Source organism: Gastrolobium bilobum, unplaced genomic scaffold (genome assembly GCF_033153095.1).
Source record: "Gastrolobium bilobum isolate Gb01-03AN ecotype WA unplaced genomic scaffold, APGP_CSIRO_Gbil_v1 utg35809, whole genome shotgun sequence".
NCBI classification, from domain to species: Eukaryota; Viridiplantae; Streptophyta; class Magnoliopsida; order Fabales; family Fabaceae; genus Gastrolobium; species Gastrolobium bilobum.
The window spans coordinates 11,890-26,111 of NW_026896725.1; the positions used below are offsets into that span (position 1 = coordinate 11,890).

General features: G+C 35.8%; 1 protein-coding gene across 1 annotated transcript; it reads left to right on the plus strand.

Moving 5' to 3' along the window:
• The first annotated feature begins 4,976 nt into the window (after positions 1–4,976).
• LOC133301646 (protein FAR1-RELATED SEQUENCE 5-like) lies at positions 4,977–6,822 on the plus strand. The gene is made up of 2 exons (XM_061501302.1): positions 4,977–6,679; positions 6,762–6,822. Exons 1-2 carry the CDS (start codon positions 4,977–4,979, stop codon positions 6,820–6,822), a joined length of 1,764 nt encoding a protein of 587 aa, XP_061357286.1.
• The last annotated feature ends 7,400 nt before the right edge of the window (positions 6,823–14,222 follow it).

The window sequence follows — 14,222 nt, forward strand, 5'->3', positions numbered from 1 at the left end:
CCAATCCCACGAACTGGGGCTTTGGTTCCATCCGCAAGGGTAAAAGAAGGTAAATGATCAGAATAAGTAAGAGATGTAAAAAGTTCCTTATTACCACAGAGATGATCGGTAGCACCTGAGTCAAATATCCAAGTGCCAAGTGATGTAGAATGAGAAACACAAGCAACGGGATTACCAGTATATGGTTGAGACTGAGGAGAAGCTTTCTTGAGAAGAGTTTGGAGTGCAGCATAGTCCGCAAGTGAGAGAGAAACTGAACCAAATGATGCATTGTCTGACTGAGCTATATTCGCAGCAAGAGAGGTAGAATCCTTCAGTTTGGAAGATGTAATGAGCCCAATATTAGTAGAGATGATTCCTGAGGAAGTTTTGACAGGAGGACAAGGAGAGTTAACCTCCGAGAGATCAGTGGACGCTGCTGCCATTTAAAAACAGAATATAAAAGCCGTAAACGAAGGCAAACGATATCCAATCAAGGAGAACCACGCGTCTAAAGTGAGACCCACAAAGAACCAAGCACAGATCCAGAAAGAGGAGAAGAAGGCGAGAAGTTCTGTCCAAGAACGGCCGGAAAAATCCACCGGAACAGTGCACACGCGCCGGTTGAAGGTGGCGCGTGAGTACCACGCGCAGAGGAGAAGAACGGCGCGTGGAGGCGCGTTGATGACGCGACGGTGGTCGGACCACCACAGAACTGGTCGCCGGGATGAGACGGTCCTGATCGCAGGTAGTCTGGGCTGAAAACTCGCCGGAACAGTGCTCTGGTGGCCGGAACAGTGACGAGCGGCGGTTGTTGGCGGCCGGAAGTGGTTCCGGTGGCCTGAACAGTGACGAGCGGCGGTTGTTGGCGGTGGGAAGTGGTTCTGACAGTTGAAGAAACAAGCCGGAGAGACACACGGCTTAGAGAGAAACTCGCCGGAAGAATGCACGGTAAAGTAGAAGAGAACACCTAAGCAGTGGGCTTAGGGTTTTAGCGGAAGCGGATCCCCAGAGCGAAAAAGCTCTGATACCAAGTTAAATGTAAAAGAATACGTTATGTATTGATCTGTGTCAGGGAGTTACAATATATAGAGATCCTAATGGGCTTAAGTGTAAGGCCCAAACCTAATCCAAACCTAATCCTATACAGTCAGAATACAGTCAGACTATTTACGGATAAGACAGAATCCAATCATATCTAATCAAATCTAATCATATCATATATAATATTCTAACATGGCTAACAAGAACAAGAATGTCTTTATCATTTCAACTCATGCATGCATCACAGAGAAACAGATCAAGTTCTAGAGTACCACTACAGTGAGGCCTCTATAAAAAAAATTAACTGTTTAGGCTCAAACCTCGCAGGCTGTGGCATCAAGCTAAAATTTAATTCCTAATTTTCCCATCAAAGTTTTATCTAAAAATTCTCATAAAGAAAATCACACAAACGAGCAGTCATATTTTCTAGATAATGTTCAATGCAATGTCATGATAGAAAAAATTATTTTGAATTCTCAGAGTTTAACTTATGCCTCCTAGAGTTTATTCACATTTATTAACCAATTCAGCTCATGCTATTTTGAAGAAACATTCAGAGACACTAGTACTAGTAGAACGGAAAACAGAAAACTAAAAAAAAAAGAATAAAATCAAATAAAATTAAATAAAAAAATTCAAAAGTTTGAAATATCTGGAACAGTGACCAAAATGCCACTGTTCACCAACTTTTTTACCTAAATGCCACGCGAACAGTGTTATTTCCCAATCTGCCACATGAGCGAGTGCACTACAGTGCCCAGCGAACTCGATTGGATGACGTGTCACGTTTTTAGTGGACACAGTACCAAGTTCGCTACTCCCAGTAGCGAACTTGGTTGGAATGTCAACTTTTTCCAATTAAAAAGTCCAACCAAGTTCGCTACTCCAGTAGCGAACTTGGTACTATGTCCACTAAAAACGTGACACGTTATCCAATCGAGTTCGCTGGGCACTGTAGCGAACTCGCTCACGTAGCATATTGGGAAATAACATTGTTCGCGTGGCATTTAGGTAAAAAAGTTGGTGAAAAGTGGCATTTTAGTCGATGTCCCGAAATATCTCCCCTGAATTTGAAAATTCCTGCTGAGCATATATATTCCTCTGTGTGTATTCCTCAGTTCAAGCATAATATGCAACCAATTCCCATATTTAAAATATTGTTGTCTTCAGCAATAATACTAAATCAAAAGATTCTGTAACATACACCTAGATCAAAACAAAATATTGATAATAGGAGATTATTAACAGGAATTATCAAAATAAGAGTATATATCTGCATTTGCATACAATACTAAAAATAAAAATAAAAATAAAATCTAGAAAATGAAAAAGAAATGGTGTTCAGAAAAAAAAATTGCAGTGCTTAATCAGAAAGCTGCTCATCATTAGCTGTGACATCCTCTTTTGCCTTAAGCTGGTACTTCAGGATACTTGCTGCCTGTCATGCTTGACATCTTATTCCCTGAAGTGTTTCCTTTTGTCCCTGGAATAGTCTTACCCTGAAAATCAGAAAATTTCCAATGGCAGATGTATAAACAATACTACTAAGAAAGAAAATTCCAGCAGTATCACAATACCAGCATCACTACTCACAACTCCCAGATTTATTTTCAAATATAGCTTTAATCAAATGCAACAGTTCATGTATAGTCACTACCACTACCATTCCGAGATTTGTCATGTGATATGTCCCCAAATCAAATGCAAAAGCTAAAATATAGTGATATAGACTTAAGCACAACACAGAAATTGCTACAGTCTAATGGTGATACCCAGTTGGTTACATAACATCCAAATACACAAATAGACCGTGAGGTGTGCAGGGTATAAAATAGTGGTGCAACATTTTAGCTTCAATTAGCCGTGCATTTAATTAGGTAATGAAACCTGCAATCATTATCAACAAAACAATAAGGGTTCATATAACATGATGTATCTAGAAATTGAAAACTCCTAAAAAGTTGGTAAGCTCACAGCTCACAATATAAATTTAGGCAAAATCAATATTAGAAAAATGAATCTCTAAAAAGCCCTTACTTTAAATCAACATCCCTGCACTTGAGAAAAAAAATTGTAAGCAACAAGAAAGAGAATGAATGACCTTGTTTAGAAATTTGACCCCAAACATTAAACTCACAGTAGTGATAACGGCCGAGCAAGGTGGTCACAAGTGGATGGGTGTGGTAATGGAGTTTCAATGGCGTAGTGGAAAGGGTAGTGGCTAGCGGTGGAAAAAAGAAAAAAAAAAAAAAAGAGGAAAAATAAAAAAATAAAAATGGTGGCTGGCCAAGATGAAGGGTGGACGGTGGAGATGTGGTTTTGTATGGTGAAGGGGGTAGGCTGTGATGGTGGCTGGCGGTTGGCTGAGGAAAGAGGATGGCTGTGGGTGAATGTAGGTCCACGGTGGTTGAAGTGGTAGGTCTCGGTCTTGGCTTGGAAGACGATGTGGAGCGGTGGTGATTTGGTGAAGAATAAAATAAAATAAAATACAAAGGGTGGTATGGCTGGTTGTGGGTGTTCGATGATGGCTTTGATCTTCGAAGAAGATGGTGGATGAGGCTTTGGTGTGGTGGCCAGCGGTGGTTCAAGGATGGAGATGTGGTTGTGAGAGGGGTTGTGGGGTGCTATGGACGCTGGTTATGCGATTTGGAAGATGAGAGGTGGTGAAGAGAAGGAGGATGACGGCAGTGTGTGGTGAAGGCGGCCGACGGAGTGGGGCTCGGTTGGGCTGTGGAGGTTGTGGGCCGGTGGTGTGAAGTTGTGGTCACTGGCGGTTGAAGATGGTGAGGGTGGTGGAAGGAGATGGGGCGGCTGTCATCGGTGGTGGTGACTGTGGTTTGAGGGACGATGGAGGTTGTAAATAACACACTATATCATTTTAAGTTAAACGCTGCATTTTAGTATGAAAATTTCTCCCCACCTCCATGTACATTCTCCACTCTTCTCACGTTCTCTATTCTTCCCTAGTCTACACGTAAGTTATTCATCACCTTTTTCCACCATTCTCATCTCCATTCTAATCTCTGTTTTTCTTCAAGTTCCTTCTCTCCAAAAGACTTGATTCAGATTCATCAAGAAAAGACATCAAGTATAGCAAAAGAAATACAAAAATGGAAGAAAAAAAACTAGAGCCAACATAAAAAGGTGATGCCAAAATCCCATTTCATGAACACGCTACTGTTACATTTCTTTTTTGAACTTGATTCACATTATACCTATAGGTGTTGTGCTTCTAAAAGTTTAGCTTTTTCTGATTTTTATTTTTTTTTTTTTTTTTTTTTTATATTAGACCTTTGAAACACTTAATGGAAGAAATGTCGACTGCTACAAATATTTAGGTGTTTGAATTCTTGCAGGTTTGTTTTTTATCCCTGTATTGAAGTTAAGTTTATGTAATACACTTTTTTTATGTTGGATTTTCTCTCACTTCTGCTATTCTAAGATATTTTGATGGGTTTAAAGTTTACAACTTTGGCAAGAGTTTATTTTTTATTTTCAGCTTTTCATAGACCATTTGACAACATGCTTAATTTGGTATGAGTGTGTTTGTTTCTCTCTTTTTTTTGTTAAAGGTTTAAGCTGAAGTGACTGGACTTTGTTAAATATATACATATGTTAAACCATAACATGGTAGCCACGAAAACAAGATAATGCACATGAAGCTTTTCACATACCCTTTGACAGCATGCTTATGAATTTTTTTTCGTTCAATTGTTTTTGTCAATGAACATTTGACAGCATGCTTACATTTTTTTTTCCTTAAGATTATAAAAAAAAATTCCAGTGAGAAACTAATTTTATTTGAATGTCAACCTTGATGTAACATAAAGTTCAAGGAAATTCTTTTCTTTCTAAATGTCAAGTTAATTTCAATTGAGGGTGTTAAGTTTTTTTGGTTCTTGTCAATATAGGTTGTGAATAGCTATTGAAGACTTTGACATGAGTTCGTTATAATGGATCACTCCCAAATAACAGCTATTGAGGACATTGACATGAGTGCGAGCTTAATTTTTTATGATGACATTGTTGATTTAGAGAAAGACAATACTGAGTTTGTTGATTTGGAGAAAGACAATGATGAGTTTGTTGACAATGATCAATGTGAAATTATGGAAGACGAAGATATGGATCATGTGCAAGATAATGCATTTGAAATTGTAGGAGATGATAACAATGAATTCAGTGAGACTAATTTTTTATGTAGGGTCTTTGGAATCTCAGGAGAAGCTTATGATTTTTATAATAATTATGCAAAAGGTAAGAGGTTCGGAATACGTAAGCAGTTCTCTAACAAGAGTGCAAAAACACAAGAAATATATAGGTGGAGATATGTGTGTTCAAAAGAAGGCGTCAAGAGAATAAATGATAAAGCGGTTAAAAGGCAAAGGGATACAAGGACCAATTGTTTAGCGATGTTACAGATAAAGTTGGTGGATGGAGTATGGAAAGTAGAGAAGTTCAATGATACACACAATCACCCATTAATTAACACTCCATCAAAGGTGAAGAAGTTTCCTTCTCAGAATGAATTACGACGAGTAAAAGTTGCTAAATCTCTTGTTTCTATGCTTTATGAGGAGGGTTTAACTTCTTCAAAGATCTCAAAGGTGGTGAATGCTACAGACAAAGAAGTTAACATTACTCCAGCTCAAATCACTAGTATTATATCAGTTCAGCGAAGGAATAATGTGGGGCGAGAATGTCAATGCATCATCAAGCACTTTCAAAGGAAGTCTACTCTTGATGGATCTTTTTATTTTAATATGCATTTGGCGGAAGATGGAACATTAAGAAGTGTATTCTGGGCAGATGGTAGGTCGAGAGCTGCATATGCTCAATTTGGTGATCTCTTTGTGTTTGATGTGACTTATCAAACGAATAAGTTCAAGTTTCCTTTTGCCCCTTTTGTTGGGGTTAATCATCATGGGCAATCAATTTTATTTGTTGCCGCTTTGTTAGAAGATGAAACGGAGGCAACATTTACTTGGTTGTTTGAACAGTTTCAGGCATGTATGTTTGACAAGTCTCCTCCTGCTATTATCACTGATCAAGATAAAGCTATTGGAAAAGCAATTGCCAAGATATTTCCCACAACACGACACCGTTTCTGTGCATGGCACATGAAAAAACATGTTATGGAACATACTCAAGCACTACACGCACAATTTAAGGAGAGTTTTGATGTTGACTTTCATGCGTGGTATAAAAGTCCAAGCATTGATGAGTTTGAAGACAAATGGGAATCATTGAGGACTAAATATGATATCAAACCAGGTACTTTGTTGTCTAACATGTATGCTTCACGTCATCATTGGGCAAAGACATATTTGAAAGATACTTTTTGGGCTGGAATGACCACAAGTGGCCGAAGTGAGAGTATCAATGCATTTTTTGATGGATATGTCAACTCCAACACAATGTTAAATGACTTTGTTACCCAATATGACAAAGCAATCAAGTGTAGGAGGGATGCCGAAGAAGATGAGGATTTTAAAACTAAAAATACAAAAGCAATTCTGGAGACTGCTCATGAAATTGAAGCAATAGCTGGTGAGCGCTACACAAGAAAAATATTTAATATCTTTAAAAAGGAGTGGATGGAAGCCGTACTTGACTATGAGCATAAAAAGATTTCAACGGACGAAAATAAAATCAGGTACTATTAGGAGTATATGTTAAATTGACCTAATTGATGTAAAAGATTTAAAGTGACTTTATCTTATCTTCCTTTTTTTTAGGTACAAGGTGGGGTCTCACAAAGTTGATAAAGAGTGGTGGACAATTGTTACATTCATTTGACAGAAACCTTTACAGCTAATTGTTCGTGTGCTAAATTTGAGACTGTGGGAATTTCATGTAAACATATTCTATACATCATGAAGAAGAAAAAACTAAGAACCCTTCCTGAAAAATATATTTTCTCTAAATGGACCATGAATGCAAGCTATAAGGTTGAAAATCTTGTAGGCGATCATGATGACACAACTATTAATGAAGTTAGTGCATTGTCCTTGTGGTCGATTCTCTCCAAGTGCAATATGGCTATTGATGAGTCAAGGGATTGTATTTATGAGATTAAAAGGTTTGATGCTTTTGGAGTTGAATTTATTCAACAACAATTGGAAAGAAAAATAAAGATAATTGAAGATGAAGCAATTCTCCAAATTGTTCCTTCTCTAACTCCTAAAATTGTATCGCAAGTTTCACTCATTAATTATGTGCGTGATCTCATCCATCCAATCAAAACAAAAGGGCGTCTGAAGGTTGCTTCACGAATAAAATCAAGCCTTAGGTTGTCTTTAAAACAACAAAAGACTTGTAGTTATTGTGGAGGAAAGGGTCACAATAAAATCGGTTGTCATAAGCATAAGGTATTTTTCTTAAGATTTTATTTATAGCTAGTTTTCTTCCTTAAATTTGATAATTAGTTTGTGATATTTCATTTGTAGATGGATGTTTTAAGGGAGAAGCAAAAGGAATAATATTTATTGAACATATTTTCACTGTGACATTTTGGTAAGCACTAATTTACTATGAACTATCTTTTGAGTTAAAAAGCTGCTAATGCATTTCATTTTTTTTCCAGGTACAAAGATACATTTTGGTAAGCACTAATTTATTATGAACTATTTTTTGAATGTCAAAAAATAGCTAATGGTTTTCATTTATTGTGATTTTTCAGGTACAAAGATAACTATTTGTATTTGTTGGGTTCTGTATATTTATTACATAATATTTTGGTATATGGTAGTTAGGTTGTTGGATGGGTTCAATGTAATTGCAGGGGTTTTTTTTTGTATACATAAATATCAATGTATTTTTTTGTATCTAGGTTAGTTAATGGTAAAGCCAATGTAACCTGCATATATTCTCTATTTATTTGTGTACTTGTCCATTGTGGTTTACCATATTCTATTTCAATTGAGAATCTCAAGTTAAATGTAGCCTATCACGAAGAAATTTTGTTGTCATCATGTTTTTTCTGCAATAGCAATACCATCCAAGCTATCAATTGCTCAAAAAATTGATCTATATACCTCAACATTAACAATATATTTTAGTTGTCATCAATCTTGGTTGAAGGATCATTCAATCCCAAATACAAAACTAACATTGATATAATTAACTTATACATATCACGATTCTATAAGAATATATACAGCTTCCTTCACAATTGTTGTTCATATAGTATTTCCCACCCCTTGTATGGGATATAAGCAAGTTCACGTGTGCTGCAAGATTCCTTGAACAATATTCCTTCCTTTGAACTCAGAATTATCATCCTCATTAACCACACAACAACTGTTTGGGGGCACCAGACTGTAGTGCTTCAAGTTATTCAATTTGTTTTCCCTTCCTATCCCATTATTTCTCTTATCAGCTTATTTCAATTTTTGCTTAAACCGCTGTTTCCAGTTGGATGAATTTAGCTCTTGCTGTTTTGGTTGTGAAGGAGGCGCTCCGTGTAGGCCCAGATAGATGTTCTCTTCCTTCTTAGCCTACACAAACAAATACAATAAGCATACACATTTTCTTCCCAACCAGCTCCATCATCTATCAAAATGCATGTTTGTCCCAAAAAAATTGACATCTCAGCTTAGCAAAATAGATAGTGCTAAGATGCATGCATCATAAAGGACACAAGTCACAGAACTAAACCAAACAACTATTTTCGAGTCACAGGTTCATAAACTCCTAACATAGACTCGTTAATTTTCATACCAAACAAACAACATAGTAAATTGCAAAAAATATATATATTCAAGTTTCCTTTCTCTTTTCCTTCCTTGTTACACACTCATAGGTTTATCTTATCAAAATCGTGCTTCCATTGCAACCATGCCTCCAGAAATGCATTCCAGATCAGTGGAGAGTTTGAAGTAGAAAATGAACAAAATGTTTCGAGAATTCACTTGCAAACTCTGTGCAAATTTTGACAACTACCGTGAAATAACCACATCAACGTCCCTAACTGATACAAATCACAGCACTGCAAATCTTAGAGACACTCAAGGGACACGTAATCTAAGGATCAAAGTCCCAAGATTTGATGGGTCTGAAGATACCCAAACTTGCATTTTCAAAGTTGAGCAATTTTTATATTTCTATAAGAATGAAGAGGAACAGAGATATCAAATTGCCCCTTTTTGTTTGGAACGGAAGGCCATGGCTTGGTATCAATGGATCAAATAAGAACACTAAGATTGATTCCTGGGTGACTTTTCAGTTGGGCAAGTGGATTCTTATAGTGAAAATGGAACCAACCTAACTAAATGCTTCTAATTTAGTTAAAAATCAACCAGAGCTAAATGAGTTAAAACATTAAAACAATTGAATCAAATGGATATCAAATCAAGCCAAAGCTATATGCATTCCATACGGATATCCTAATAACAAAATTTAGGGCACAACACCCAATATCGCCAGAAAATAAAACTAAGAGAACATGTTAAACCCATAAACAACATGCTTATTAGTAGGTTTTTAGCACTGAAATTAGACCAATTGCACACCTCAATTGACACATTACCAAGACCACATCAGGGAAATGGAAAAACGGTAAACCCACTTCAATAACACACTCACCAGTAAGCGTACACAACATAATAGAAAAACAAAATGAAGCATGCAATTTAGGCAGAAAATTTGTAACCAAACGCAGTATAGTACCTCAAATTAAATCACTCCTAAGAACGTACACTCGGATAACTTTATAAAACCCATGCATGAGCTCACAAAATCTTGTAGCAAGCAATCAAATCAGATAATTTGACCGTAATAATACAAGAAAAAGCACTCAGATCATATCCCAAACCGCAAACATAAAACCCAATTAGGTTTTGACCCATATTCTAGTGTAGATCTTCTAATGCTCAAAAGCGAAATCATGACAATACCCAGTTCAAAAAAGCTAAAACGAAGAGAGAGAAAAATAATGGAGATGGAAATAAAAACTAAGGGAAAACATGTGAAAGGGGATGAGAATAATGGAGGACATATTTGGCGCACACAGCGGGTGGGAAGGAACTTGAAGATAAACAGAGATTAGAATGAAGATGAGAACGGTGGGGAAAGGTAATTTCAGTGAGAAAGGAGAATGAATAACATACATGTGGATTAGGGAAGAATAGAGAACGCAAGAAGAGTGGAGGACGCACACGGAGCTGGTGAGAAATTTTCATTGTAAAATGCAGCGTTTAACTTAAAATGACATAGTGTGTATCATTGAGATTTACGGACACTTTCCCCATAAAAAATTATAACAAACTCAATTTGGCGTGAGAAACAGAAGCCTCTTTGAATTGGCGTTTGATACGCCACTTTGTGTACGAAGCGCTGACGGAGATAGTCTCTTACAGAAATCACTGGATTTTTGGCGTACCATACGCCAATTTGGAGTATGAGGCGCAGAGAAGTGATACTCCTTTATTTTTCTCACAAAATTTTCAATCACCTGAAATTTTTCACAACCACTTAAAATACATCATCTCTTAATCAACAAAAAATAAAAAACAAAAAACAAAAAAAATAATTTTTTTCAAATAAAATAAAAGAAAATAATTTTTTTTAAAAAAAAACAAAACAAAATAAAATAAAAATAAAATAATAAAATAAAAAACAAACTTATTGAGTTGCCTCTTAATTAGCGCTTGTTTTACGTCACGAGCCTGACGTACCCCTTGTCATTATGGTGGTTGAAAGCACGCTACCATTGATTACTCAGTCTTCTTGGTCCAGTATTGTATCTTTTCATGATCATATGCATGTGGATGAGGATGAGGGTTCTCAAGAACTTTAAACTTAGGGTCTGATTGATTGAGTTTTCATTTTTTCATTTTTAAAACAGTTTTGTAGAACAGTTTTTGAAAACTATTTTTCAGAACAAAAGAAGAAAAAAATCTGTTTGATAAAATTGTTTTTAAAATAGTTTTAAAACTTAAAAAACAAAAAAATTTGCTTGGTAATTTTGTTTTAAAAACATGTTTTTAAAGTCAAAAAATAGAAAACTTGTTTGATTACTATTTTTTTTGTCAATTTCATTTAATAATTTTTTTTAATCGTATGTAATGTTTTAAAGGATAACTTAAAAACATTCATTTGGCAAAGAGACAGTAAACAAAAGTACTCTGTGCATAACACTTCAAATTATTATAACTATTATGCTACAGCTACACAACAAAATACATAAGTTAGGTTGAAAATTATACATCCTACTATACAGAATCCCCCAAGTCAAGACTACACATACGATCAAGTGGGTTCCTTTGTGTAACACCAAAAAACAGCATGACATGACGGAACCAAAAAACTTAAGTGTAGCAAACTACAACATGACATAACCCAACCAAAAAACATTATTCACACATGCAAAGGTTCTCAATCAAGACTATCTAACCATATCTTTCTCCTATCAGTACACATGGTAAGAAACACTTCCCTCCAACTAGGTTCCATAAACTTTTGCAAAGGTTTTAGGTAGATGTCATTAGCAATATCTTTAATCTCATCAAGGGCAATCACACACTTTGCAATAGAATAGTCAACTGAAGGAGTGGCCCTATGCTTTTCAGCTTTAGCTAAAGATTCTTCTGCTCTTGCTTTAGATGCTTCGGCCCATGCTTTAAGTGCATCTCCCATTTGATATGTTTTAGACTCTTTGTGTGACTTGCGCTCTCTTACTTGAATTTTGCGCTTTCTCCCATGTGTGTTGTACTCAGTTGTTTGTATGTCATCATTTGAACTATCCCCATCAAGATCTACATGAACCCCATTATTAAGGTATTGATTTTCAAGCTCTTGTTCTTCATCTGTATTTGGTGGGTCTTGAGTAGAGGAATGATGAAGTATTCCGGTTGCAGTACTTCTATTGAATATGATTCCCAATAACTTGTAATGCTCACATCTTTTCTTTTGAAATTGAGCAGCCTCCGAATGTGCCTAACAATATTTGCCATACTTCTTCACTAGCAGTAACAATATTTGTTTCTGCATCCCAACCAAATCCAGTGTGTTGCAAGAGTAAAGAGAACTCACGATGCTTGGACCGCAGTCTATTGTACTTTTGCTTTATTTGCTTAACATTAAAAGAGCGGTTAGCTATGGAATTCAACCTATCCTTTATGGAATTCCATGTTTTAGAGTTAAAAACACCAGCCTGCATATTTCCTTTGGTAACCTCTTCAACCATAATCTGGATATAAGACTTAACTATTGAATCTGGCCAGACCTTTTACTCATGTTTGTCAATATTGGTTTCCATCTATCGTGAACAACATAAAGACAATCTTGTTACTATTACTGGTATGAGCATTTCAAAATGTTAAATATAATTGCATTTTTGAAATCATAAGTATATGGTTTTTGGGAGAACAAAAGAAAACACAATGTCATGTTACCCTGTTTGGGTTTATCCGCAACTACAACAAAAGAAAACACATATACAGATATACTAACCAAATAAACCAATCTTGGAGGAAGAAGAAAGATAATAAGACTATTTAAATTCCACAACATTTTAAGTATAAGAAGGTCAATATATGTTAATTGCTAACAAGTGACAAGGTCTATTTTAGTAAAAGAAGAGAGTAGGATTGTGTGATATTATAAAGCTCATGCCCAGAGGCAGAGACTTGAAGACAAGGACACCGTGTTTTTACTTATTACTTAAGGAAGATTAGAGCTATATTTTTTTCAACAAAGAAGGAGTCAATTCATTTATTATATCCAGAGCATATAGTCAGATGGAGACCAATCTTATCAAGAGAAATTCTAACAGGTCTTTTTTCAAATGTGAGGAGTAGCTCAAACTAGCCAAGGCAACAACCTAGCCAAGAAAAGATTGATAATGTATATTAGTGCACTATTATTGTTGAAAATAATGTTAAATTGTACTAACAGAATTTCATGGACCCCCTCTCATACACGTTTAACTTAATGGATACAAATGTTATTATACAACTTTTCAATCATTGCAAATATGCACAGCTATATTCAGTATCCATTTTAATTCAACAAATTTTCATCAAACCCGATACACATCTTCCTTTGCATTAATATTATTTATATGATATAAACTAAATGAATAAATGAACATCCATGGGAAAATTAACAGAATGATGAGAAATTTAACTGCAACAGGGTATGAACACAGAAGCAACTCACCAGCCTGCAACAAGGAGATGCATTCGGAAACATGGCACTCAATTCATATTCTAAAGGGTGTAGCCATTGAAGAAAAAGAAAAACCCTTTTAAACCCTAAGACACATTATCCATCCAAATGGCCACTTTTTAAGATCTACACATCAGAATATAGTTTACACACAAAGAGAGAAATCTGGGAGAGGTTTTAGAAAGAGAGAGAAAGAACAATGGTGGTTTGCCATTCTTAAAGAACATACAATCAGTTGTAAAGGAACAACCCAAAAAAAAAAGGAACAAAAATGGATCCAGGAAAAATAAATGCTAAACAAAACTACAAGAAGCTTTAAGGTTAACGAAGTTGTACCTTACACCTGAGGAAGAGACGATAAGCTAATCCTTTTGCGTGCGCTTAGTGGCTTCAGATGGTTTCTACTTTGCCGCCCTCAAATCCTAGCTCAATACATTTCACTTATATTGTAAAATGAGAATAAAGATAACACCATATTTACATCTTTGCCATTAATGAAAATAGCTGTTCTCCGTGTTTTCACTTGTTTTGAGAACAAAAAACTAAAAAAGAGAACCAAAACACCATTTAGCTGTTTCCTAATTTTTGTTTTAAAAACTAAAATCTAGTAACAGTTTTTAAAATTATTTTTACAAAACAGCTTTGTCAAACAGTTTTTTTTATTTTTTTGTTTTTAAAATTAAAAAACTGTTTTACAAAACTGAAATCAAACAGGCCCTTAGTTTTCACATGTTTTTCCTTGCTCTTCCATCTTAACCTTTGGCTTGCTTTCTTCACGCCGCTGATGGACTTCCTTCTTGTTCCCTTCCTCAACCTTTCTCTCCGCAATGTAGTTAACTTGATCTTTAGATTGAGATGCAGGCAATGAAGTTTCATTTGTAAGTACCTTGAATGTTGCTCACTCTCCATCTACGCACATTATCGATTCACCCTTAGGTACATCGATTAGCGCTCCTGAGGTTGCTAGGAATGGCCTCCGAAGATCATAGGCACACTGGCATCTTCATCAATGTCAAGAATAACAAAAT

Coding starts and splice junctions, on each gene's coding strand:
- LOC133301646 (XM_061501302.1), top strand. CDS start 4,977: ATGGATCACTCCCAAATAACAGCTATTGAGGACATTGACATGAGTGCG. Junction 6,680..6,761: donor ACGGACGAAAATAAAATCAG/GTACTATTAGGA, acceptor CCTTTTTTTTAG/GTACAAGGTGGGGTCTCACA.